At 45.2% G+C, this 24,157-nt stretch overlaps 2 protein-coding genes across 17 annotated transcripts in view; one reads left to right on the forward strand and one right to left on the reverse strand.

The window, feature by feature from the left end:
* Positions 1-17,847, reverse strand: part of UBN1 (ubinuclein 1) — a 36,921-nt gene extending 19,074 nt beyond the window's left edge. For 6 of the 9 annotated variants that reach the window (XM_073362567.2, XM_073362572.2, XM_073362566.2 and 3 more), the window contains exons 1-9: positions 17,743-17,847; positions 16,229-17,095; positions 14,596-14,682; positions 9,745-9,840; positions 9,334-9,468; positions 8,465-8,568; positions 5,955-6,393; positions 1,364-1,434; positions 185-314 (exon numbers count right to left, since the gene is read on the reverse strand). In XM_073362567.2, coding sequence (XP_073218668.1) covers positions 185-314; positions 1,364-1,434; positions 5,955-6,393; positions 8,465-8,568; positions 9,334-9,468; positions 9,745-9,840; positions 14,596-14,682; positions 16,229-16,471 — 1,305 coding nt within the window. In that variant the 5' untranslated portion in view covers positions 16,472-17,095; positions 17,743-17,847. Of the gene's footprint in view, positions 1-184; positions 315-1,363; positions 1,435-5,954; positions 6,394-8,464; positions 8,569-9,333; positions 9,469-9,744; positions 9,841-14,595; positions 14,683-16,228; positions 17,096-17,509; positions 17,677-17,742 lie in introns of those variants that run through there. The other 3 variants (XM_073362564.2, XM_073362565.2, XM_073362569.2) reach the window with 3 other exon arrangements.
* Positions 17,848-17,950: 103 nt separating this feature from the next.
* Positions 17,951-24,157, forward strand: part of GLYR1 (glyoxylate reductase 1 homolog) — a 33,172-nt gene continuing 26,965 nt past the window's right edge. For 2 of the 8 annotated variants that reach the window (XM_073362575.2, XM_073362576.2), the window contains exons 1-3: positions 17,951-18,098; positions 20,811-20,847; positions 22,490-22,569. In XM_073362575.2, coding sequence (XP_073218676.1) covers positions 18,061-18,098; positions 20,811-20,847; positions 22,490-22,569 — 155 coding nt within the window. In that variant the 5' untranslated portion in view covers positions 17,951-18,060. Of the gene's footprint in view, positions 18,099-19,256; positions 19,349-20,810; positions 20,848-22,489; positions 22,570-24,157 lie in introns of all 8 variants that reach the window. The other 6 variants (XM_073362574.2, XM_073362578.2, XM_073362581.2 and 3 more) reach the window with 4 other exon arrangements.

The following is a 24,157-nucleotide window of genomic DNA, read 5'->3' on the forward strand; positions in this document are numbered from 1 at the left end:
TCCATTCAAGAGATCCCATAGTTCAGAGACAATAGCAGTGTTGTAACGGTACCACTAGACATGGTGACTGCTATATGCTCAGCAGAGGACAATAGTGCCTCATAAAAAGAAGAAAATTCCTGATCTCCAGAGCATGGTCAAAGTGCAAATTAAAGGATATTGTGCTGCTTCTAAGATCACCCACCTGTTCGTAAAGATAAAGCCTGCGGGCACGTTTGACCAGTGTGTCTTTGCTGCAAGGAAGGAAGGAGGCCAGGTGAGCATACACTCCGGATCGGATCTGGCTATTCAGCTCACGGGTCTGCAGCTCTATGCTGAAGAATAGGATAGACAGACTATTGACTGTGATTTCAACATGGTTTCCTCAAAGTAACACAAATATTCTGACATGAAGAAAGTCACATAATACTAGGGATGTGGTGAGCTGACTCCAGGAATCTCACAGTCTAGGCTTTTCCACTCAGTACATGCCCACCACCATCATAACGGAGCACATAACAAGCATATTACAGCCAATATAGGTCAAGAGTTGTCATTTCTTCCATACTTCCTTCAAGGCAGTCAGGACCATGATGACCAATGAAGCTTTAGGCAATGAAACAAGAAAGATATTCCCCAAGGAGCACATTACCCTAGTCAAAACAGATCACAACAGAAACACTGCAGCCTAAACCAGAGATAACATACTTTTCACGTTTCACCCTTCATACAAGGCTCTCAGAGCACTTTGAGAAAATTACGCTGGATAAGACATGTAGGTATTCTCCCCGTTTTACAGATGGGTAAACCTAATATTCAGGGTGGCTAAGGGAATCACTCCAGTCACGGAGAAAATCAGTGGCATAGCCAGGAATTGAACCCAGCAGCTCCAGCTCTTAGTCCCCTCTTCTAACCAGGGGATACTCCCTATACCGTTCTGGATTGGATAGCAAGGAATAGGACGACTAAGAGCCCTCATGGAAAAAGGCTATTGTAATTAGAAGAGGCCACTTTATTTCCAGTTATAGATTTGATTCAATTGACCAAGCACAGCACATTTCAACAGTTTATCTTAAACATCAGCTGGAGATGGAAACAGGATGACTGGACACACCTCTTAATTCTCCCCCACCCTCACCCCCACCCCAAATATTTGGTATTCTCCAATTTAAGGCCAATTATGGAGTACATCAGGGTTAGTCCCAACACACCTAGGAGGAGCTTACACAGGGCAGCTCCCCACCCATGCCCCTCAACCCTAGAGCCAGGAGATCTTCTCCCCCTAGATTTACCACTGGAGCGTGTTCTATATAACTTTCTCCCTTCCCCAGAGTTGTGTCCCCTTCCTCTATATTAATGGCAGGTAAGAGATGAGGATACTTACTCCAGTATGATGTTATTGATATCCTGGGTGAAAAACCTCTGTTTGCCTTCTCCTTCTGCAGCTCTGGCAGCCTGGTTCACAGTAGACAATATGAGCTGTTAGCTCACAGACAGATACAAAGAGGCACAAGTAATCAAATGTTTTTCAAAGCAGCCTCAGGGATACTGTAATAAAACTATCAGCAACTTTATTCCAGGGAGACTCTGCATCGGTTACATACCAAGACTCCAAGTGGAAGTAACACCTACTTTGCATGACATGCACTTCCATGAATGAGCTCGGATCGTGTCCCACTTGTCAGGAACTGGAAGGCCTGCCCCAAAACCCCAGCCAATCAGCTAGCTGCGCTAGGGCCCCTCTAGCTGAAGCTTCACCATTAACTCTACACGGGGGATGCAATCACTAACTTCACATGGCAGCTGAGTTTTGCTCTATTTCACTGGAATATACTCCAAGTAAAGCACACCAATGTAAGATGTGCTCTGCTTTCCCCCAAGTTGCCCTGGGCCTCTCTGCTTTAGGAAGGGGGTGTTCTCACCCCCTTGCTCTGACCTGCACATACCGCACTACCTGCGCTCACCTCTACACCGAAAGCATGTGGCTCTCCTGAGAGGTGCTCCAGAGTAGAGTACCAGTGTGCTGGGCCAGCATTCCAAGGAACAGCTGAAAAAAACACTACTCCAGTGCAGCCCTGCATTTCTGGGCCACCCAGCCACTGCCTTCATTTGAATGGATGCAGGGGAAAATGTGTCTGCCAATAAACATGGGCCTTCCAGCAGAGGAGGGTTATAGAAACTGAAGAGAAATGGAACCAGTACTGCTCATTAACAAACCCAGCTGGAAGCACCAGGGTACAAGAGGAGATATGCTGTGAATAAACAGCACCCACCAGCACTGAAAGCAATGCAAGCCTGTACAATGTGCCAGGTAAGGCACCACTTCCTCTGCTGCATAAGCCCCAGATTTGTAGTGTTCTTGTCACACAACTCCGCACATCCAATGCGGACAGTCTATAATTAAATAATCACCCAGGAAAACCAGGGGCACTCTAGCATTTCCTCTTAGAGACTTCAGTCAATCATTCATAGAAAAGCAAAATGTTTCATGAGACTGTGTTGATTTCCCAAATTTGTTCTACATTAAATTTTGTCAAAGGCGGTTTTGATATGCTCAAAATATTCCATTTCAACCTCTTTGGAATGCAACACTTGAATTTTCCATTTCGAACTGACTTTTCATTTCAATTGTTTTATTTTACATTCATTCTATCAGAATGAAATCTTTCAATTGCACCAAAACAAAATTCTGGGGGGGGGGGGGGAGTAGGGGTGGAAATTGTTATATGGGAAATTTCAAAATTATTTGTTTTCATTCTGTTTTGGAATGGAACAATATTTTAGAAAAAATCAAAAGAATTTCCTGCAAAATGGAAAATCTACTTCCTGCCCAGTTCCAGTTTCTTACTGGAGAGCAGGAGGTCTGGGGAGTTCAATCCGCTGGCCTGCCTTTTTGGAGACAAGATCCTTTGCATTAGCCATGAGATGGACTATCATCCCACAGATCTGGCCCAGTTCTAGTTTTAACAATTCTCCTTTATTTTACTCTAAACAATTGTACGATTTCTCGGCTGAGGCAAGAATGAGGAGAGGGGAGAGGAGAGAGGAGACGAGACTCAGACCCTATGCACTCTCTCATTTCTTGGCAGCTTCTCAGCAGGTCCCAGCTTGCCTTCCTTTCGTATGTACCTAATAATGTCAACAGAAACACCTCGGGATAGAGGAGTCCCTCCCCACTGTCAAGCCTCAGTGAGGTGCAGTGTGAATTCATAGATGTGGGGCTGGAGGAAGGGCAAGATAGCTGGACTGTAAATATGATCCCATCAAGCCAGAAGCAGACAATATAAGGAGTCCTGCCCTCTGTTCATCCCCTCCATGCCCTCACTTCTCAAGACTGTCCCCCCTCCCAACCCTGCCCCAGAAAACCCTCCAGCTCAATAGCCAATGATAGTTCTCACTTCAATGCACCTGTGAAATTGAGAGAAGCACTCTCCCGCCCTTGTGGCCAAGCAGAGGACTCCTGAGCAACTAGCACACCTGGTATGTTTCAACAGCAGCCTTCCCCTGGGAACAAGGAGCAGCTACTTGCACCTCAGCGCAAGACGGCTCCAGGGCACAGTGTTTTATTTCATGCTGCAGCAGTCAGACCCGCACTTGCAGTTTGGGTAGCATACGCAGCATGAGACAACGACTGCCTCTGGGAAGCAGAGGGGCCTCTTACTTAACTCTAATTTGGTTTCTCCCAGTCCCTACTAGGCCATTCTGGACACTAGGCAATAGGACTTCCTAGCAGAAGACAGAGGACCAACCAAATGTGCTTGGTCAACACATACAGATGGGTCAGTTCCAGCCAAGGAATCCTGTACAGGAAGTTTCCCAAGTAACAAGAATTGCACACAAAAAAATCAGAGCAATAAGAATGTGGAACAATGGTAAAAATAACTCAAACAACTGGAGGAGGGATAGCAAGAAATTATAGGTTGTGGCTGAGGTCGCCTAGTACCATTTCTGTGCTGGTGAGTGGAACTATACAAGAAAGCAAGGGCTGGGATTAACCAGGAATTACACACACTGAGTTAGCCAGCCCTAGCAAGGGGAGATGGCTTTGAAATCACTTATGCTGATGCTTCAAGCTCCAGGCTGGTAAGGGATGAATGAGTAAGGAGAGGTCCTACATTCCTAAAGTGACCCCCATCTCTGATAGCAGCAGCAGGCAGATGGCCAAAAGACACCACCACACAGATAGTAGACAGGCGAAAAATAAAAATTATTTTCTAAAAAGAAAAGCAGCACTATGAAAATCCTACCAGGGAGGAGAGGGTTAAAACCAAAAACTCAAAGGAGGGAAAAGAAGAGAAGAATGTGTGAAAGCTTCCATTCGACAGAGGGATGCTCCCAGTTGCTGATATGGGCAGAAAACTGGCCTCTTTTAGGGTGTGTGCATCCAGAAGTGTGGTCTTTGTCCACCTTCACCTGCTAACAGGGTCTGTTCTCCAGAGTCCAGACTGACCAAGGGGGCTTAGGAAACACAAGTTTGAAAATGCAACTGTTTCTTGCCCCCTAGAAACATAACCCAGCAGCGACCCTGCTTTTCTACTACACTGTGAAATGTTCCCCCATAACCACACAGTAATTGGCCATCACACTAACTCGCAGCAGTGTAATAATTAACTCTGTGTCAAGGGAGCCATTGTATTACTCACCACTAGATAACATACACTCCAGGGACATCTGTTCCAGTTATCCATTAACAGACAAAGTAACAAATGGCTACCTCCATGAAAAGTTCCATGTCATTTTATCACCCATACTTTGCTGTGGCAACACCTTGCCGAACTTTCTATCCTGTGATGCCTCAGTGCTGACAGCTCACCACCACTACAAAGAGTTCAGGTTTCGAAGAGGGACGTGCTAATGAAGAGGAACTACCTCAACAGACATGTAAGAGCACATGCTCTAAGATGGTGACTGTCCCACTGTTCTACATTAGGGTAAGAGCAGAGGTTAGGACCTGAAGTCTAAATTTAAATATTAGTAGCAGGACAGAAATGTCACCATGACATGTCCATAAACAAATGGCACGACAGCTCTTACAGAAGCTGAAATACCAAATGGTTTTTAAAATGCAATTCCCTAAAGTATCCTCAAGAGGCTCACTGTTTACTACCTCTCAAAATCTCCATATCAGTCTTCTAGAATTAAAAGTACTCTTTCCCTTCTCCCCCAATGGTCAGTGCCACACAGGTGGGATCTGAAAGTCAAGCTGGGTTCTTTCTTTCCATCTCAGACCTCTCTGCCACTGAGAGAGACCTGGCAGAAGTGTGGTAAGATATAGTTAAGCCTTAACTGAGGCATCCACCTCTGTGCATCTCAAGGTGAAGATTCTGTAACTGGAGCTGAGTTAACAATGCTAATGAATCCTCATTCCTGGATATATGGGCTCTACAATGTTACAAGATGTCAAGAAAAGCCAAAACTTATTGCTGGCATCTGCTTGTTTTAGTGTACAGGAAGCTGAATGTAGCACCACTTCAGAGTCCTATTTCTCACCACCACTGGATTTAAAGGATATTATCCTGTAACTTGGCTTCCAGCTTCACTGCCTCCTATTATAAGCCCACTCAGGTTAAGTCAGTCATGGAAATTGGAGATGGAACTGACTTATTAGATCGCCAAGTCCCTGTCTCTCCAAGACAAGGATAAAGGTTATGCTTACCAACTACTGAACGTAGTACGCTTGAGCTAAGCGGCATTTTAACACCATCTCAAAGCACTGAGTGCAGAAGAAGTGCAGCAAAAGCTGGGGTGACCCCTAGCTGGACTACACCTGGCTCTACACACAGTCCTTCACTTCCATAAGCGGGGGGAACTATGTGAAGTGAAGCCAATCCTATGTCAGACAGAGGCCCACCAGCTGGTGGAGCTGCAGACTCGCCTGTGTACGAAACAGAAGAGGCTTGTCCTCCTCCATCAGCTGCACAATCCATCCATCCCCTACTGAGCAGTACACCCCATGCCTAATCTAGCTGCAATACCTGAGTCAGCTCTTTGATGCGTTTCTCCAGTATGGCTGGTACTCCATCTGGGAGGGAGGGTGGCTGTTTGAACTCCTGTTCCAAGCCCATCCCAAGAGGGTCACTCCCATCTTCCATGTCATGGAAAGGACTCCCTTCTGGAGATTCGTTGAAGAGATGCTCCAGGTCTAAATCGGTCAGGGAGTCCATGGCAGTGGCGGCCTGAAGCAAGTCACTGTCACTGGCGTGGCCAAAGAGAGATAGCAAAGGATCAGACATAGTCTCCACTTCCCGCGGGGCCGGAGCTTCTGCTGGTGAGGGTGTCACTATCTTCTGCTCCTCATCTCTCTTCTTCTGAGCTTCCTTCTCCTTCTGGAATTTCTTCAGCATCTCTTTGACACTCAAAGCACCTGAATATTTCTTCTTCTTCTTCTCCTTACTGGCATTTAGTGCTGTGAAGCTGTAAGCAAGGGAAAAACAAGAACATCCTTATGACAATAAGCCCCATAAAGGGAAGGGAATCTCGCAAGAAGAGGGGAGGAGAGAGGAAATACCTTTGTACTAGCTCAGAGCATCAACCATGCATGCTGATCTCCAGATGAAACTTACCCAGGACCTACTCTGCCTTACCCCTAGTTCCCCCAGAACATGGAGCTACTGCCTCTAGAGGCCACTGCTAGGAATTCGGCACTGTGTTTCTGAAAAGTACAACTTTGTACAACACCAAGTGTTGATAGTGACTCAGGGATATTCCTGTTCAACATACTATTTTTTTTAGATTTACCTGACTATTAAATGTCCTCCCTTCTAGTTCTAGCACATAATAAGTTCACCTCCCATTTTACAATCCACTAGATTTCTTGTACATACTTGTCTGATCATTCCTATGTCAGACTTCATGAATATGTTTCCCACGGAACAGCAGTTAAGTGGGGAGTGAAGATGTTTAACATGACTACCCTCAAACACGTTACTATATCACAGAGGAAACAGCTGACAGACCATGGGAAATGACGGATGGTCCAATGCACACCAGCCACCTTCAGCAAGGAAAAGCTTAGAATGCCCATAACAACACTGCTCTAAGCTCTCTACTTGCTCCCCATTTGATTCCATCACCACTCTGAGGTCTTGGCCCTAATGTTAAGATTCTTCATGCGCTACAGTGTAACTCTCTTAGAGCCTACCTCCCCATCTATGGCCCACTCACCATAAGCATTCCAGGTGAAACTCTTGTGAGCTGTGTCTTAGAGGTGCAGGGAGGGCAGGAGATTCTTGGTGCAGGGCAGATGTGGAATTCCTTATACCAATGATAGGTCGTGCATAGCATTAGGCCCTATCTCATGCACAAGTCCTCTCTTGGTGATGGGACCTGGTATGGTGGAGCTTAAATCTCCTGCTCCATCAAGGTATGCTTTTAATTAATCAGGTGCATGCAGCCCAGATAGCACAGCAACGAATGCACTAGAAGTGCACAAATAGAAACTGAAACCATTTGTACTAAAGACTGAAATATGAGAAGAGTTGATTTGAAAGAAGCCTTTTGAACATTTCCCTTCTAGTAGCACCACCACATCAAATTCCCTTTTTTGATTGACTTTCAAGGTTCCAAGCACTCAACATGACAAGTCAGACAGCTTTTGAGAGAGAGACAGGACTGGAACAATAATATGTTGCCAGAAATGAAACAGCACAAAAGAAAAGAAAACACAGGGAAATAATTAAAGCGAAGGGGGAAGAGACCAAGGGGAAAGCGCATCGAGCCAGCTGCAGAGAGGGGAGGGGTGAGTGGGGGAAGAGAATAAGGGAAAGAGCCTGTAAGGCAAAGAAAGCAGATACAGAAATCAAAGCAAGTAAAAACTGCAGCTGTTAGGAAGCATTAGAACACTTATAGTGTCAAAAGGAACTGGTTACATTTGTAGCCCAACAATGACAAGCCAGTTTCAAAGGAGAGAGACTAAAGAGAGCAAGCACTCAAAACCAGAAATGCCTTCCGCAAGGGGTCAAACATCTGCCTAGGGGTGGCATCAAGACACTGCTTTGCATTTCAGTTCTGATCACTTGCCCCAGCTTTTTAACACCTAACACTTCATGCTCCTTCCCTCCCTTGCTCTCCCCATTTCAATATCCATTATCCTCCTTTCACTCCCTCTTCTACACTTACCCCCTCATGCCATTCCCCCTCATCCATCCCTGTGCCTGTCACAAATAGAGAGAACACAAATAATGAAAAGAAACACAGCTAACAAGCCAGGTGACCCTCACTGCCCCAACCCCTTTGCTTGGATGCTGGGCCGTTTCCCCCTAAACCTGCATCTGGCTTTTTGCCCACCTGGACTGTAAATTCTTTAGGGCAGGGAAGTATCTTCCTAGGAGCTTATCCAGTCCCCACCATGATAGGCTCGTGTCTTGACTGGAGCTTTTGGGCACTACTGCAGTACAGATAAATGCAATCTGGCCTCAGAGAGGCGGGGGTAGACTGGCACCCAAGAACTTCCGTCGCCCCCTGAATACATAGGGCTCCTTCTCACCCGGCCTTGGGGAACTTGGATTTTTTTGACTTCTTTTCCTTGTCATAGGAGTCGTCTTTCTTCTTCTTCTTCATCTTTTCACCTCCTTCTTTCAACTTCCGCTTCTGGGGATTAAACACAAACCAGAGTCAGAGAGGGTGGGCTGCACAATGGTGACCTCTTGTCCCTGGGAGGCCCTTCTAAGCCCTACTTCCGATCTGCCACTAACGGCCTTTGAATGTCTCAAATCAACCCCCACTGGATACTAACCCACACCACGTACACATAGCTACTGCCTGCTCTAGCACACTATCTTCAGCTCTTTTGGGATTCCTCTAGCTAAGCCCAGCACCACATGAACAAAGACAACTGAATTTCCCATCTCCCTTTTATTCAGGTCCGTTTAGTGCTGGTGAAATGTGCCTGTTTGATAGCCCTGGAGGTTTAAACCCTTCAAACAGCAGGTACCACAGGGCAGTAGAGCAAGCTTCCCCAGCAGAGCCCTCCCTTCCCAACGTACCTCAGCACCAATGTGAAGGGCTCATCCCTGGGGCAAGAGAGGAGGATATTTCCACTCCCACCTGAGCTTTCCTGCTAAGATTCACCAGCTCCTAAGGGTGATAATTGTGGTGCCATTTCTCTTCTAGGAACGAATGGAGACCACCCACTCGTTCTACACAAAGACAGCTTTCCCTGGGTTACAGCCAAACAGGACAGGATTTGAACCAGTGATCTGGGGCTAAAAACTCCTAATATCTCCATAACCAAGCCCCCCAAACCAGCCAGAAACCCAACCCAAAGTTACAAAACATTATTTCTCCAGCAGCAAATCCAACCTATCCACTGAAATTTAATGACAGAAAATACTCCCTAATTGCAGAATCTCTGACCTTGGGAGATTTCTTCTTTTTTTCTTTGATAAAGTCATCCTCCGATTCAGATGCCTGTCGGAACTGCAGCGTTCCCGAGTTGATGTAAAACCCTCCATACTTTGTAGTTAGAGAAGCTGGAACAAGCTCGTCGTACTGGGAACAAAAGAAAGAACCATCTATTAGTGGTGTAAGTTAGTCTGTTCCCATGTTAGATAGTAGCAGGATGGCACGCTCCCACTCCCCACTAACAAGTCTCCTTGTGGGACAGCGTGTCTGAGAACTTGGTATTCTTCCACCCTGCAGATGCCCCTGGAGTTGTCATTGCACTGTCCCAGCATGCTCCTTCCCTGCACTGCACTAACATTCTCCCACATGCCCACCTGCAGCCCTAGAAGCAGCTGAATTTATAGCCCTTCATTCATTACTCACCGCTTCAGAATTATCAATGAAGGAATCAGATTCGTCGTACCCATACCCCATATCAATCAAGTCCTGCATACGGTCCTTCCTGCGTTTCTTGCCACCCTGAAATGATAGAGATCGATCACATCCCCCTCTCTCCTCAGTCTATTGCAGGGACCAGTCCTGACACAGGAGGCTGGCACTTCTTCCCAGCCTAGACTGAGGTAGCACTCCTTCTTTTCACTCTTCACATCTCCAGGAAGGGGCCTACATGGGTGAGCACCGGGGCTGGATCCCAGGCTTCTCACACATTAGTACAGACCTCCTCCAACAGGAAGGGGCACTACTCTCTAATCATGTAACCAGAGTAACATTGAGTTGAATTTATTTCTCCTCCATTGGCATGAACGAAACAGCAATACAAGAAAGGCAGACAGAGACCTTAGTACCAGTCTTTAAAAAGGCACTCAACACCTACAAGCCCAACCCAAAGTGATAAAAAACCTGTGTTTCCTCCCTAGGCCATGCCACTAAAGCCACCCCCTTAGAACAGATTAACCACTGGAACAAGTTACCAAAGAAGATGGTGGGATTCTCTACCACATCATGTCTTCAAACCAAGATTAGGTGTCTTTCTAAAAGATCTGCTCTAGTTCAACACAGGAATTCCAGAGTGAAATTCTCAAGCCTTTTTATGCGGGTCAGCTTGCATGATCAGTTTTCAAACTGTGGGGCACGCCCCAGGAGGTTATTGGGGAGCGGAGGGGGGCAGCGCAAGGACCTAACTTGTTAAGAACTTTTCTTGTTTCTTCAGAGTATTGTTGATAAAGTAAGAATTCCTCTCACAAGCTGAGTCGCCAGCTGCCGCTCTCACTGCCATGCTGGAAGATGAAAAAGGGAGGGAGGAGCAGCAAGGGTGCATGACCTCTCCCTTGGCAGGAGGGTCCCCATTCCAGCTCACTCGCCTCTACAGAGGGTGATGTGCAGGCGCCCCCTCTGGAGGTAGTTCCTCCCTGCTCAGACAGGCTCTTGCGCATGCACGCTGGGGATTGCACCAGGGCCAGAGGACCCTGTAGCCTGTGAGTGATTCTGTGGGGGTCCCAGGGTAGAGGTACAGCCCAGGTGTCTGTGTCCTGCTCAGATGCTTACAGCTGGGGAGCGGTGGGGCACCCCAGCCAGGATGGGCTCCCAAAGCCCAGGCATCCGTGGAAATACCATTTCTCAGGACACAAGACATGAATCTCCTGGGGGTGGGGGGAGCACGCAGCAAAAACATTTGGGAACCTCCAGCCTAGATGATCATTATGATCTGTTCTGGCCTTAAGATCCATGAATATCTATGTAATGTTTACCGTGCAATGTATTTAATTTAACATATTGTCCGTTCAATTTCTAATTTAAAAAAATACAATTTGATACTAGGGCTGGTGGAACAGCAGAAAACGATATTTATCAGTATTCATCAAATACATTCTTTGAAGGGTATTTCATCAACTACAGAGCTCATCAGATACCGCAAAACTTATTAATTGAATAAATTATTCACTTTATACTCAATTACATTTGTTGAGTGATGTTTGCCAGGTACTATCTGTGACAGACTGACAGTATCCTGGACAAACCTCAATAAAGTAAGTTAAACTTTATTGAATTAAGTTTAACATCTTTGGAATACATTGTATTAGAAATTAAAATGTTTATGTACTATTATGGGATTATATGGAACTGCTTTAACAAACAAGATTAATGCAATCTCTGAAAGGTCTTTTTGGAAAGTGTGAAATGGATTTCCTAGGAAGCCCACTGGGATGAGGGAATGTAAATTCTCCCCTCCAAGCCAACTTTTTGAAGATATCTACTGAGAGACAGATGTATTGGAAACTACAGATCAAAGACCCCTGAACTGTATAAAGGATGAACCAAACACGCTATGAACATGTTTGTTCTGACCTGACGTTGTGATGAACTGGTCACCACAAGGAATCCCCCTTGAACGGGGTTTGAAGGACAGTTGGTGTCAGAAGCCATGTTAGGGCTGGAGTTAATTCTGTTGGCTTATCAGCATACAAGTAGGCTCTTTTATTGCTTTTAATATGCTTTCTCTGTAATGCTTTTTATCTTACGAACAAAGTAGGCTTGCATAGGAAGTGCTGTGTGATACCTTGTAACTAGCAATTACACCCGTTAACGGTCTCTGAAAAGAAAGCAAACCGGTGACCCTGGGCAACCTGTCAGTTCAGGGAAACACAGTGGAGGTAGGGAAATGTGCAACCTGGACATACCCCAGTCCGAAGGAAGAGGGACGCAGGACTCCTCCGAAAAATGGTTGGGGTGCTGGAAGCCAAGAGTGGGTGCCTTTGCTGGACCGCTGAGGGGAAATATAAGTGCAGTTGCCCTGAACTATAACACTATCTGGCCAACCCTACTTACCGGCAGCCCTTGCTTTTCTTAAACCTTCTTTTCTTATGACAGATCATGCTGTACATTTTCTTGTGTGGTCTTCAGTGTCTCCCGCTTCCCTATCGTTTTTTCCTCCCTCTCTTCCATCCCGTGTTATTGTGGTGTCTACCTCCTCTCCCCAGAGATGGCAATTTCCCAGGAAAAACTACTTTAGGACAGGGAGCTGGTAAATACTGGGCTTAAACCCAGTTTAAACCAGGAAACTGGGGAAAATAATTGCATCGGTGTTTAGCAAGCATAGAATGAATCTTTTCAAGTGTTGGATACATCCTTTCAAAACTGAGGAATAGGCTCAGTCTATCCACTATATCAAAGCTGGTCTTCTGCTACAGGACACTTTGTGGCCAATGGACCTGGACTGGTAGCCTGAAACTCTGTGTGCTTTTGATGGCTTAATGTTTCAAGCTTACAAATCTGCATTGTCGTTTTCATATAATCAAATGTTTTCAACTTTTCTTCATAAAATATTGAAAACTCAAATGAGTCATGATGTGTAATTTTCTTGAGAAAATACCAAAATGTATACAGATTTTATATTGTTCATTATTACAATTACATATATTCAGCTTATGACCACTGCAGTTTTACTTTGTATTTGTACAACCCTAAATTAACCTCTCAATCTACTGCCTTATGTAACTACAGCTGGAATAGGTAACTCAAACTAAGTGTAATGTGGTGTCATTAACAAAACCGTTTTTAAAATAGAAAACTGGGACTAACAAGTTTTTCCCAGGCAAGTAAAAATCATAATTTTACCCGGTAAAAACCATGCCATCCCTAGTAAATACCATGCCATCCCTGCCTCTCCCATATTTCCTCCTGCCTTTCTTCTCCCACCTCAATCCCTAAAAATCTAATACCATATTTCTTTCGGAACGTCTCATCAATCTCTTCCTCATGTCTAGCCACTCACACCCCTACAGACACCCACACCAGGCACCCAATAGCCAGAGGACTCAAGTTTCTGACCACAGCAGGGCATTACTGTATAGAGGCAATGCCCAGGTGAGAGTCCAAGTGATAGGAAAGGAGATAGCACTGGGATCCCTACTGAGCCTTTGTCTTTCACATTAGCCTCTAACTAGTAAGTGCCTGATAAATTTGAAGCCTTACCCCCACAAAAAAATCCTCAAGAGAAGAACCATTAGCATCCCCCCAAGCAACACCACAGTGAATTGACCCAATTCTTGTCAATTTCACTGTTGTCCATAGGATTCAGTAGAGCAGCAGTGAAGACTGGCACCACTCTGGTTGCAGTTTGGCAAAGTTCTGAGCAGCAACAGAAGCTCTGAAGCTGTCTGAAGATTTAAGATGACAGCACAGCATCATTTTACACATGGTTTAACATTTGGAAAGTGGCTTTTACCACCATAAAGGCTAAGTTTTGTTGTTTTATTTTTCTTTTTAAATGAAAGCTTAGATTCAAAAGAATTTGATAGCACTCTACCAGGAGAATTCTCACTTGCCCTGGGTGAACATACTGTTTGAGCCCTGCTTGTTATTGTCATGGACCTCTTTAACCTTAACATCTAAGGCATATCTACCAACTGAAAAGACAGGAGAATTGTTTATTGAGAGGTGCAGGGCTATTTCTGATGATGACTTATTTTACCACCATCTGGATGATTGAGTGAATAGCATGTTAAAGAAATGCAAAGAATTTCTGAATTTATTTAATTAAGAATAGCAGAGCTATTTTAACCTAGCCTTCTGACTGCAGGAAAACAGGGGAGCCCATGCTACTCTACCGCTCCCTAGTCTCCATTTTATTAATATCCCTCTCCAGAAAATAGTAGAAGTATCTACCCTCCAAACAATGCTGAAAGCTTTCCCAAGCAATAACACAATGAAATTGAAACCTAATTCTTGTCAGTTTAACTGTTGGGACCTCCTGGCCTAGACATCATGTGTAAAAAAAAATAAAATAAAAAGAGCGGTGAAACTGACAAGACAGGTTATTTTTCCACACTCTGGTGCAACTTGGCAAAGTCCTGTACAGCAGCAGAGGCGCCAGAAATGCATATGTACAGACTTAATAGATAGCATTACATTCTGTCACGCTCATTTCATCTTAGGAAGGTTATATTCACAAACAAAGGCCATTTTTCCTTTTAAAAAAAAAAAGTTTACACGCTGCATTAGTTGATGGCACATATAACTAACAAGTGAAAATAAGAAGCCTTCACTTATTGGCCAGAATTTGTCTTTACTAATGGATGATCGGACTGAGACAATCAGAGAAAGTTATTTTCCAGCTGGATAAAGGATCTCACCAGAAATAGGGCATAAGAACCAACGGCCTTTATTCCTAATGAAATACGTTTAGCAGAGAGGCAAGAGGTTGGAGTGGAAATAAGCTAACAGAATTACTCATTCTGGTAGAAGAGAGTGTAGTAGGAGGGATAAAACACATACGTATTTCTCTTCGAACTTCCTAGCAAGAGCTTCCACTTTGTGTCTTTCCTTTTCTTCATCATTGAAGGGATCACCAAGGTCTTTCTTCTGTGAAAATGAGCAAAGGCAAACATAAGAATCGACTCCATCACACTGTCTGACTAAGAAGTCCCACCATGAGCGGAGCCTCTGGAAAGAAGCTTACACAAACCACCTTCAACATGCTGAAGAGCTGTTTTCAGTGGATATACTACTGCAGCTCTTTGCACAATGAGAGAACCATGTTAGGGGTTCTCAGGATGCAAGGAATAACCAGCAACAGAGAATATACACAAGGATTGAAAAATTTAACCAGACACCCACTGGCCAAGATGTCAAATTACTAGCCAAAAAGAGAGAGGCCAAAAAGGTGAAGTAAGCCTTCTATCACCTTTCATTGAGGTTTCATGAGAAACCCAAGCCTTCATGGACAGTTACAGAGAAAAAGGGGAAAGGGGGTGCTGGGATTCATTCCAGGTCTCTGCTCATGGATTTCATCTTTTGTATTACTGCTGGCTAGCAGCTGACTAATCTGAATGCTCATTTTCTCCCTCCAGCAGCTAGAAGGAAGGAATTTGCTCTTGTTCTCTTCTCCAACTTGTTACATCCCCCCAGAGTCCTGGCTGCCACCCACACAGACGCATATGTTCTCCCCACGGCTTCTGTTCTTCAGGTCATCCTAACATGTAAATAGCCCCAGTGCCTGCCACTGCTGGTCCTCCCAGCTTTCTCAAGCAGCCACATGAAACCATCAGTTGACTGCCCAGATGGTTCTGGACAACAGACATGAAACTGACTAGAACTTGTTAGTTTTCCCAAGCAACACCATGTTACCAGCAGTACCACTGGACACATCCATTGCAGACTGAGGAAATCAATATTTGTACAGATCAAATTAACAACAATTCTAGCTCTTGCAGGGCACTTTTTGTCTTTTAGATCTCAAAGTGCTTTACAAAGGAGGTCTGTTTTAATTTTGAAGCACTTTGCATTTAAATTAGTCTTTAAAATTAAAGTTTAGTTTCTGCTGAAACCGACTGGTGAGCCCTCTTATGGAAAAAGTTTCCTACTCACTATTGGCAAGTGAATTTCTCAGGTGCTGACTGACAGCAACTTATGTACAAAGCAGGAATCAGAGAATGCTCAAATTGAAATATCTGTGTACAGTATGAGTCCGTCTCTCTGCAGACTCCCACTGTACAAACTGTATGGAGAGGGTCTACTTTGAATGTTCTTTTAAGGATATTCATGTTTCAAGCAATCCAGGTACCAAAAAAGCACTGCAGTCAGTCTGGATCAAGTCAAATCAACATTATAGGACATTGTCTGTTGTGCTTTCCAAACAGCGTTTTATCCATTTCAAAGGAAATTCTAATAAGGAAAAAATATAAAGGGAGTGCTGTCCAACAGTAAGTCATCCTGGTTTCTATTTCCAGTTCTATCACCAAGTTGGTGTGTGATCATTGACAAGTCATTTCACCTCTGTGCCTCAGTTTCCTTCCCCATCCCTAAAATAGGGATAAAACATACCCAGCTCCCAAGAGAGCCCCAAGAATTAATATTATGAAGCAATCTGAAATCTTTAGTTGAAAAGAGTACGTTATTAGATGCTCACCTTGTCTCCTGAGGAGACACCTTTCACTTTCCCTCGAGTATTCTTCAGAAGCTCTGGGTAGAAGAACTCTGGGCACCGTTTGTGATCTGGCTCAAATAGGGTGAGTGTGATGCGAACTGCTGCTGCAGCTGAGTCCTGGGGCTGCTCTGCTCCTGCAACATCCTCTTTACGAGGCTTCTTCAAGAAAGTGTTGCTTAGTGGACTTGGCAAAGAGGTGAACTGAACCCTGTGGGGCTCCGTCATGGCTATTATCAAGTCTTAACAGGTCTCATGGCATGGTTTCCATTAGTTCAGAGAAGTTCTGGTGAAACCTTGTACGTTTGCATACATGGGGACTGCAATTGCAAGGACAAACAGAGATGTTTAAGGACACAGGAGCACATTGGAGGCAGAAAAGGTTATTGGAGTTAGATGTTTCTATAAGGAATGGCAAAGACTGGCCTCTCAAAGCTTGCTGCATTCATCAGAGAAAGGCTGATTCTCAGAGCAGAAATACCTCTGAAGTTTGCAGTCCCCTACATTTTAATGTCTATCCATCTGTAATGTTACCGCTTTAATGCTGCAAAACTCCATTTCTACAGGGTGGAGAGAAAGGAAAACAATAATCTGGTGCACAGTGCAACCTCCAGAAAAAACAGTTTTAATGACTGAACGCTCCTTTGTCACAAACACTGGTCTGGACTGTGCCACGTTGCATCAGAGCTTTGCCCTCGATGGCAGATATCAAAAGGCAAGGAGAGCCAAATATACCCGCTTCTCCTCTGCACTGTGCACATACACATGCTTGCTACTGTCAGATGCCTGGTCCATGCCCAAAGATCAGCACTCACGAGACTGCATCCCAAAGAGGCTTCTTCACATTTCTGACTGGAAAAGAAAATAAAGATCCACCTTAAAACCAAAAGGATTTTTTTTGAGGGGAAAACACCCTCCCCCGCCCCCAATCCAGCTCAAATAAGCGAGATTTAAAACAACACCCCAGCTCAGGAAAAAGCCTAAAAAAAAATCAGCTCCGTGACAACAGGTACCCGGCTCAGAAGCTGATCCCCAGAGAGCGTCCGGGCCACAAACCCAACGCGCCACAAACCCCCTGGGGGAGATACCAGCTGTCGCCCACATGCTCCACCCAGCCCGCAGGGAATGGGCGAGCCTATGGCCCAGCTGCCCTCTGCAGCCCCAGGGAACGGGGACACCCCTTCAGGCCGTGCGTGTATCGGATCCAAGCCCAAGGGAAGGAGACCCCAGACTGCCCGGGGGAGGGAGGCCCTTCAGGCTAGGTACCCCAATGGAGCCCGAGAAAGGCAACGGGGGCGGAAAGAAAGGGAAACAGCGGCTCTAGGGGCGGCACCAGCATCCCCTGCAGCTGGTGAGCCCGGGGGCGGCCAGGAGAGGGGCCGGGGCCGGCTACCCTGCGCCGCCCCCGGCGGGAAGCGGACGAGGCGTGGCCCCGTCACGCGGCGACCCGGGGGAGGTGCCAGCGCGCCAGGCTCTGCCCCGCTCGGGCTCGGACTCACCCCCGCTCCTAGCTTGGCCGCCTCGGCAGGCCCCCAGGCCGGATCCGTTCCCTGCTCCCGTATCACGTGCCGGAGGCGCTACCCCGCGCTGAGGTGGCCGGGTAGGGTCACGTGACACTCCCGAGCCCAATGGGCGAGGAAAGGGCAGTCACGCGCGGAGGGAGCGGCGCGGTGACCGCGCGACCGGATCACGTGACGCGGCCTGCCCTATCCCGGTGGCACCGCCCCCTCCGCTGAGGCTGGCCGCGGCGTGGGTGGTGCCCCCCCGGCCCGTCCCGGCAGCCCCTGCGCCGTGGTGCTGCTGGTTGAGTCGGTAAGATGGCGGCTGTGAGTCTGCGGCTCGGAGACTTGGTGTGGTGAGTGTGGGGGCCGGGAGGCTGGGGCAGCGGGCGCGGGGGTTGGCGGGAGCTAGCCCTGTAGGGGGTGATACCGGAGCGCAGGTTGAGAGCGGGGACCGGATTAGGAGACCGGGGGCTGGGTGGGACTGGGGCGGGGGCGTTGCCGGGCTGTCTGTAGCGTTAGCGGGCAGACGTAGGGTTAGAGGGGAGGGTGTAGGTGGGACCGCTGAGGGTAGGCGCCCGGGGTGGGGTAGGCCGGGCTCTCTCACCCTGAAGCGTTGGCGTAGGGGTGGGAGCAAGCCCCGCCTTCCCCATGTGAAGGGGCCCGGGCTGTTGTTCTGGACAGGTCAGGGCAGAAAGCAGGGTGAGAGCTGGGGCACTTGCACAGGAGGTGTCAGTTTAGAGCGGTGTCAGAGATGGTGCAGGGCACTGGCCTGTTGCCTACACATCACTGGGGGCAGAGAGTTGATGGGGGAGTTATAAGGGCTTTGGGGGGGCAGAATAGGATCAGAGCCCCAGTTGGTCAGGAGGTATTGGGTTGAGGACAGGGTGGGGTACAGACCAATGGGTCTCTATTTCAGGGTAAAATGTGGGGCAGGCTTTGCCTGTGCGGTGGGTAATGTGCTGTTACCTGGGAGTCTTTAGGAGTAAAAGGGATAGAGAATAATTGCCTTAGCATTTTTGGAACTGGAAGACCGGGTGAGGCAACCATCTAGAGATGAGAAAAGGTAGAGAAATGAGGCAATGGGTTGATTGCTTGGTGGATGGTGCTGGATATACAGGAGTCACCTGGGGGTTGTGAGCAGAGCAAGGAAGGAGTGATCATTAAGATCTGGGTGTTGCTTATAGGGAGTGATTTATGTGATAAGCAACACAATATAGGAATGGGATTTTTTTTTCCAGGTTGGGCTATCCCTGTTGGAGCTCACAGGAGCAACTTTCCCCTGTCACCCGTGCTTTATCCCCAAGCGCAATTGAAGAGTCATGGTCTTTATACTTCCAGCTCAGGAGGACTGATGAGGCCTCCTTCAAAGCTTGTTAGCACTGCTCCTAGAGTGTTCAGGCTTCACTGTGCTTCTAGATTGCATTGAATGGCGGGTTAGACCTCACACGAGGGCCTGCAACAAATAGCTAATCCCCAACACGCAAGTGTATACATTTATATTTATATCCCAGATAAAAAGAAGTGCGTGGTCCAGGCTGACAACTGCAGTTTCTCATCCGAAACATTGACAGTGGTGTGAAGTTTGTCTAATTTATATAGCAAAGTAAGTAAAGGTTGATTCCTTTAGCTGAACTTGTTTCAAATGAGTGTTTTGGGAGTGCACTGCTGTTAGTGATGTTTCTGAATGCAGATCATCCAGCTTGAGTTTCATATGTGGCCATGTAGACAAGGCACAGCTGCTAGGCCCACCCAAAAAGAACTATAGCCATAAGACTTGGAGGGAGATGGGAAAGGAGAAAAACCTGGATAAAAGGAGAATTGATGGATGCAACAGTAAAAGAAAGTCATGGTTAGTGTCCTTCTAAGCAGTGTTTCTGCCATTACCAGCTTGCCCTCTCTGTGGAATCCTCACCTCATGGATGTTGACATGCTACTTGCTGAAAATTTTAGTTCGGGAACTGGCAGGCGCTAAGGATTCTCTGCCAGTCTCATGCAAGACAGTGACTGATGCCAGATAAGGTTTTGTGAATATTTGTAGTTGTGTGAATGACAGGGGTAGGAAGACTATGCTTTCATGCTGACACCAATTCTCTCTTTTCCCCCACCCCTTTCTGTGAGGAAATGGTTTGGCTTAGACTTTGTGATGAAACTTGCAAAGGCAGGAAATAAACTTTTCTGTGTTTCTAGTGGGCCTGCAGTATGTTTCACAAATCTTAGGTTTCAGAGTAGCAGCTGTGTTAGTCTGTATTCGCAAGAAGAAAAGGAGTACTAGTGGCACCTTAGAGACTAAGCTAGCACCTGGAAGATCAGTACTAAAGCTCTTAGTACTTTGGTAAGACTGAATGACATTTCTTTGCTCCCATACAAATGACTAGTTTAATTGCCTGCATCAATACGAAATAAATTGTTTAGTCTCTAAGGTGCCACTAGTACTCCTTTTCTTTTTTCACAAATCTTAGTAGCATGATGAGTGGCTGAAAAAAGAGTGATAATGGAAGTAACCTTGCAACCTTTGATATAGGAATTACTATCTTAAATTATAGAATAGTACATTTTAGGAATCACAGCTACCTGAATTGGAAACATATGATGCTTATTAGACTTTTTCTGTCCTGAAAAGTCTTAAGTTATCAATACAAACTCTGGATTTCGTATTGATGCAGGCAATTAAACTAGTCATTTGTAAGGGAGGAAAGAAATGTCATTCAGTCTTACCAAAGTACTAAGAGCTTTAGTACTGATCTTCCAGGTGCTAGCTTTACCACCTCTGTTCTTAATGACTTAGGCCCTGATCCTGTAATGAGGTACATTACCCATGTGGGTGGTCCCCTGTACCCATGCAGACTTCACTGGGGGTCAGCATGGCCACAGGCATCTGCTCACATGGCACTTGGGAGCATTGGTGAGTGCTCTTCCAAGCTGAACAGTTTTGTTCTGTCCTGGTAGGCTTTGTGGCTTATATTGTGTAAGCTCTAACTTTTGAAAATAAATTGCAGTAGAAGCAGGTAGAAGTGGAGCAACTGTCTTTTCTGTTGCTAGTGGCTGACCTTTTCATTTTTTCTTAGGGGGAAGCTGGGCCGGTATCCTCCTTGGCCAGGAAAGGTGAGTCTGCTTCTGTCCTGAAGGGAGCAGTTCATGAAAACAATTCCAGTGAAGATTTAAGATTCTTATAGTTTTCTTCTTTAATTTTTAGCTAAGAAGCTCTTTGGCCTTAATTGTGAACCAGACTATTCATCAGGGATTTTACTTGACTCAGAAGTTCAGTCTGTCAGTAGCAGCTGTTAGTTCAGATGGAATGAAAAGCAGTACAAACCAAATTGTCAGAATCTGGAACTGATTGTATCTCCCAGTCGTAGCAATTTAATCCCTATTGCTTTCTGCAAGACAGGTTTCTCTTCTCTCACAATAAATTGGCTAATTTGACTACATGCACTGTCTTAAGTAATAAACAGGAGAGGAAAGTCCAAATTCCCAAACTAATACTTAAAGTTACAGTTTTGTCATGTTCTTTGGGAGAAGACACTGGGTGATTGTGGATAAAAGTTCAAGATAGGGGAAAGAAGATTTTGTGTTTAAAGTCAGATTGCAGGCACTGTTCATATACCCCTCCCCCCCACCCCAGAGTGTTCTATTTTCTGTTTTTAGTGTAGGTACATGTGCTGACCTAACAATATAGGCGTTGTCTTCACGAGAAAAAAAAGTGCATTCCTAACTTGTTAGCTTGAGTTAAAATCCAAAAGAAAACAAAGTAATTTGTAGATTTTAGCTCAACCTGCTAACTCATGTGAAAGTCTGTGGTTTAACTTGTTCTGGTAACTTGCATTAAAACTACAACCACCTTAGAATCATAGAATCTCAGGGTTGGAAGGGACCTCAGGAGGTTATCTAGTCCAACCCCCTGCTCGAAGCAGGACCAATTCCCAGTTAAATCATCCCAGCCAGGGCTTTGTCAAGCCTGACCTTAAAAACCTCTAAGGAAGGCGATTCTGCCACCTCCCTAGGTAACCCATTCCAGTTCTTCACCACCCTCCTAGTGAAAAAGTTTTTCCTAATATCCAATACCTTGTCCACACGCGCATTTTAACTCTGAGAAAAACACTCTTTTCTGTACTGAAGACTTGGGCGATAGTTGCCTTATGGGAGCAAAGCTCTATAAACCCAGCCTGGCTTTTCAAATTTTAAAAAGATACTTTACTCCTAGGGGATAGGGAGAACCTCATGTTGCTGATCTTTTGGACCAGTGGAACCTCACTAAAATTCCACTGGTGCATCTGGGCAATGTGCCTGAGCCCGTGCAACACAGGTATAACTTTGTAGCTTACAGTAAAGTTTGTTCATCTTTACTCACATCTGCCCTCTCTCTCAGGTCCAAAAGCCTCGCAACAGCCAAAGTCATGATTATTTAAAACAAAAGAACCATGAAAATCATGGAATTCACAACAGCTGTGACAAAAGTCCAATCTTACCTGAACAGCAGGCTAAGCCTATAATGTGATAGGGTAATTGTTACTCACAGCACTATGCCTGGAGTTAGTATCAAAGAAATATATGGATTGTGTGCTTGGGAGGCAGACCTTTGCTACCAGTACAAGCCCCTCCTTACCACCATTTTGCTTTAAAAATATTTTTAGCAAAGAATCTTTGAAGCAGATTTCTTGCAGGCATAGACCAAAAACTTTAAAAAGCCACAGAATTCTATTGCTGCCTCTCTAACCAACACTTGTCTCCTCTCTTTGCTCCTCAGATCGTTAATCCGCCTAAAGACCTGAAGAAGCCCCGTGGAAAGAAGTGCTTCTTTGTGAAGTTTTTTGGGACAGAAGATCAGTATGTACACACTCTCTTCATCTGATGACAATGTTGGCCTTTGAATCACAGGGCTTTCCTGGAAAAGTTTTATGCTAGCATAAAAAGATGTAGCTCTGAGACAGATTGTCTTATATTATCTGTATGTAATTATTATTCTATGATGTAGCTTTTCATGTGGGTGTATGAGGGTTGCATAGACCTTCTCAAGCATGTTTTGATTTTAGGTGCTGCTCTGACAGAGAGTTCTGGGTAGTTGATCACTTGCATGGGCGTAGGTGTGCCTGGGTTAATGTTAGTGTAACTGTCACCATTTTTCAAGAATAGTGTGTGGTCTCTCTTGTTTCTCCTGCCATAAACATAAAGTGGTTTTATTCCCGTCACTCATAAAGAGAACACTTTATGATGTCTGATGGCATAAAATTTGCTTGTTTTGCATTTGGGAAGACTGCAACATAGGGTGGTAAAGTTATTGTAAGACATTTTTCTATGAAGTAGCTATTTGTGATAAAAGCACATGCCAAAATGAGAAAAATCACACTAGTCTGATAATTACATACCTGCTCTTACTACAAATAACTCAAGATTCCTGGAACTGAAATGTTAGGAAACACCTGATGTGTTGTTTATTTTTTATATTTGAAGTCATTTTTAGTCAGTTTCGCTATTTCCCTGTGTAATCATTTAGCAAGGGAGAAAACGATAATTGGGGGGGGAACCTCGTTATGAACGCCAGTAAGTAGAAAAACCCTTTACTTTTTTGAAGGAATTAAACAAAAGTGAGGATGTGGGCATTAACAGGATGCTCTATCAGGAAATGGAACTTTTATTTTGTAATTGTCATTTTTTTCAAAGCATATTGTCAAAGCTTCACTGTCCCTTTAAGGACTGAGGTCATGTAACCAGCCAGGACTAGAAATGAAGCTGCATACCAATAAAATGGGGGCTGCTGGCTTTCAAATAATGTGAAGATGGTGTCTTTAGCTCACAAGTAATCCTGACTAATCAGGCCATAAAGTTGTTAGTAGTCAGTGTGTGTATTTTCATTCCTGCCCCTGTATCACTGTAATTCTTCGTTATAACTAACTCATGTTTTTGGGAGAATAGGAAAATATTTTGTTGTAGATTTTGGAGGGCTGTTTTGTCCAAACGATAGCCTGTGAAAAACTGGTCGTATATCTGGAATGTTCCACTTAAGATTAGTGGACAGATAGCAAGTTAGGAGGCCAAAGCTACAAAATAAAAGTGGTTTATCAGATGATTCTGAAGTTCAGGTTAGGAAAAATCCCATCATGTGGCAGACTGGAACAGACAAAAACACAGTCTGTGAAATGTAATCATTTCCTGGTGGATCATCACAGGATTTTAAAATCCTGCTTACCCGAACTGATGGGTGTGTGCAACTTGAAGTTGGAGCAAAAATAATACTGTCCTTCCACCTCAATTTTCTTATATAGTCCACTAATCAAGAGAAGAAATGGATGCCTTCTATGGCTCTGTTCTATCTCATACTGGACCTTGTGGAGAATGCATATGTTTAGATCTGTTTGATTGTGCCAAAAAATGGGAAAATTTTCTCATTTTACAACCAAATTTGAGATTAGATTCT

Source organism: Lepidochelys kempii, chromosome 10 (assembly GCF_965140285.1).
Source record: "Lepidochelys kempii isolate rLepKem1 chromosome 10, rLepKem1.hap1, whole genome shotgun sequence".
In the NCBI taxonomy this organism is placed as follows: Eukaryota; Metazoa; Chordata; order Testudines; family Cheloniidae; genus Lepidochelys; species Lepidochelys kempii.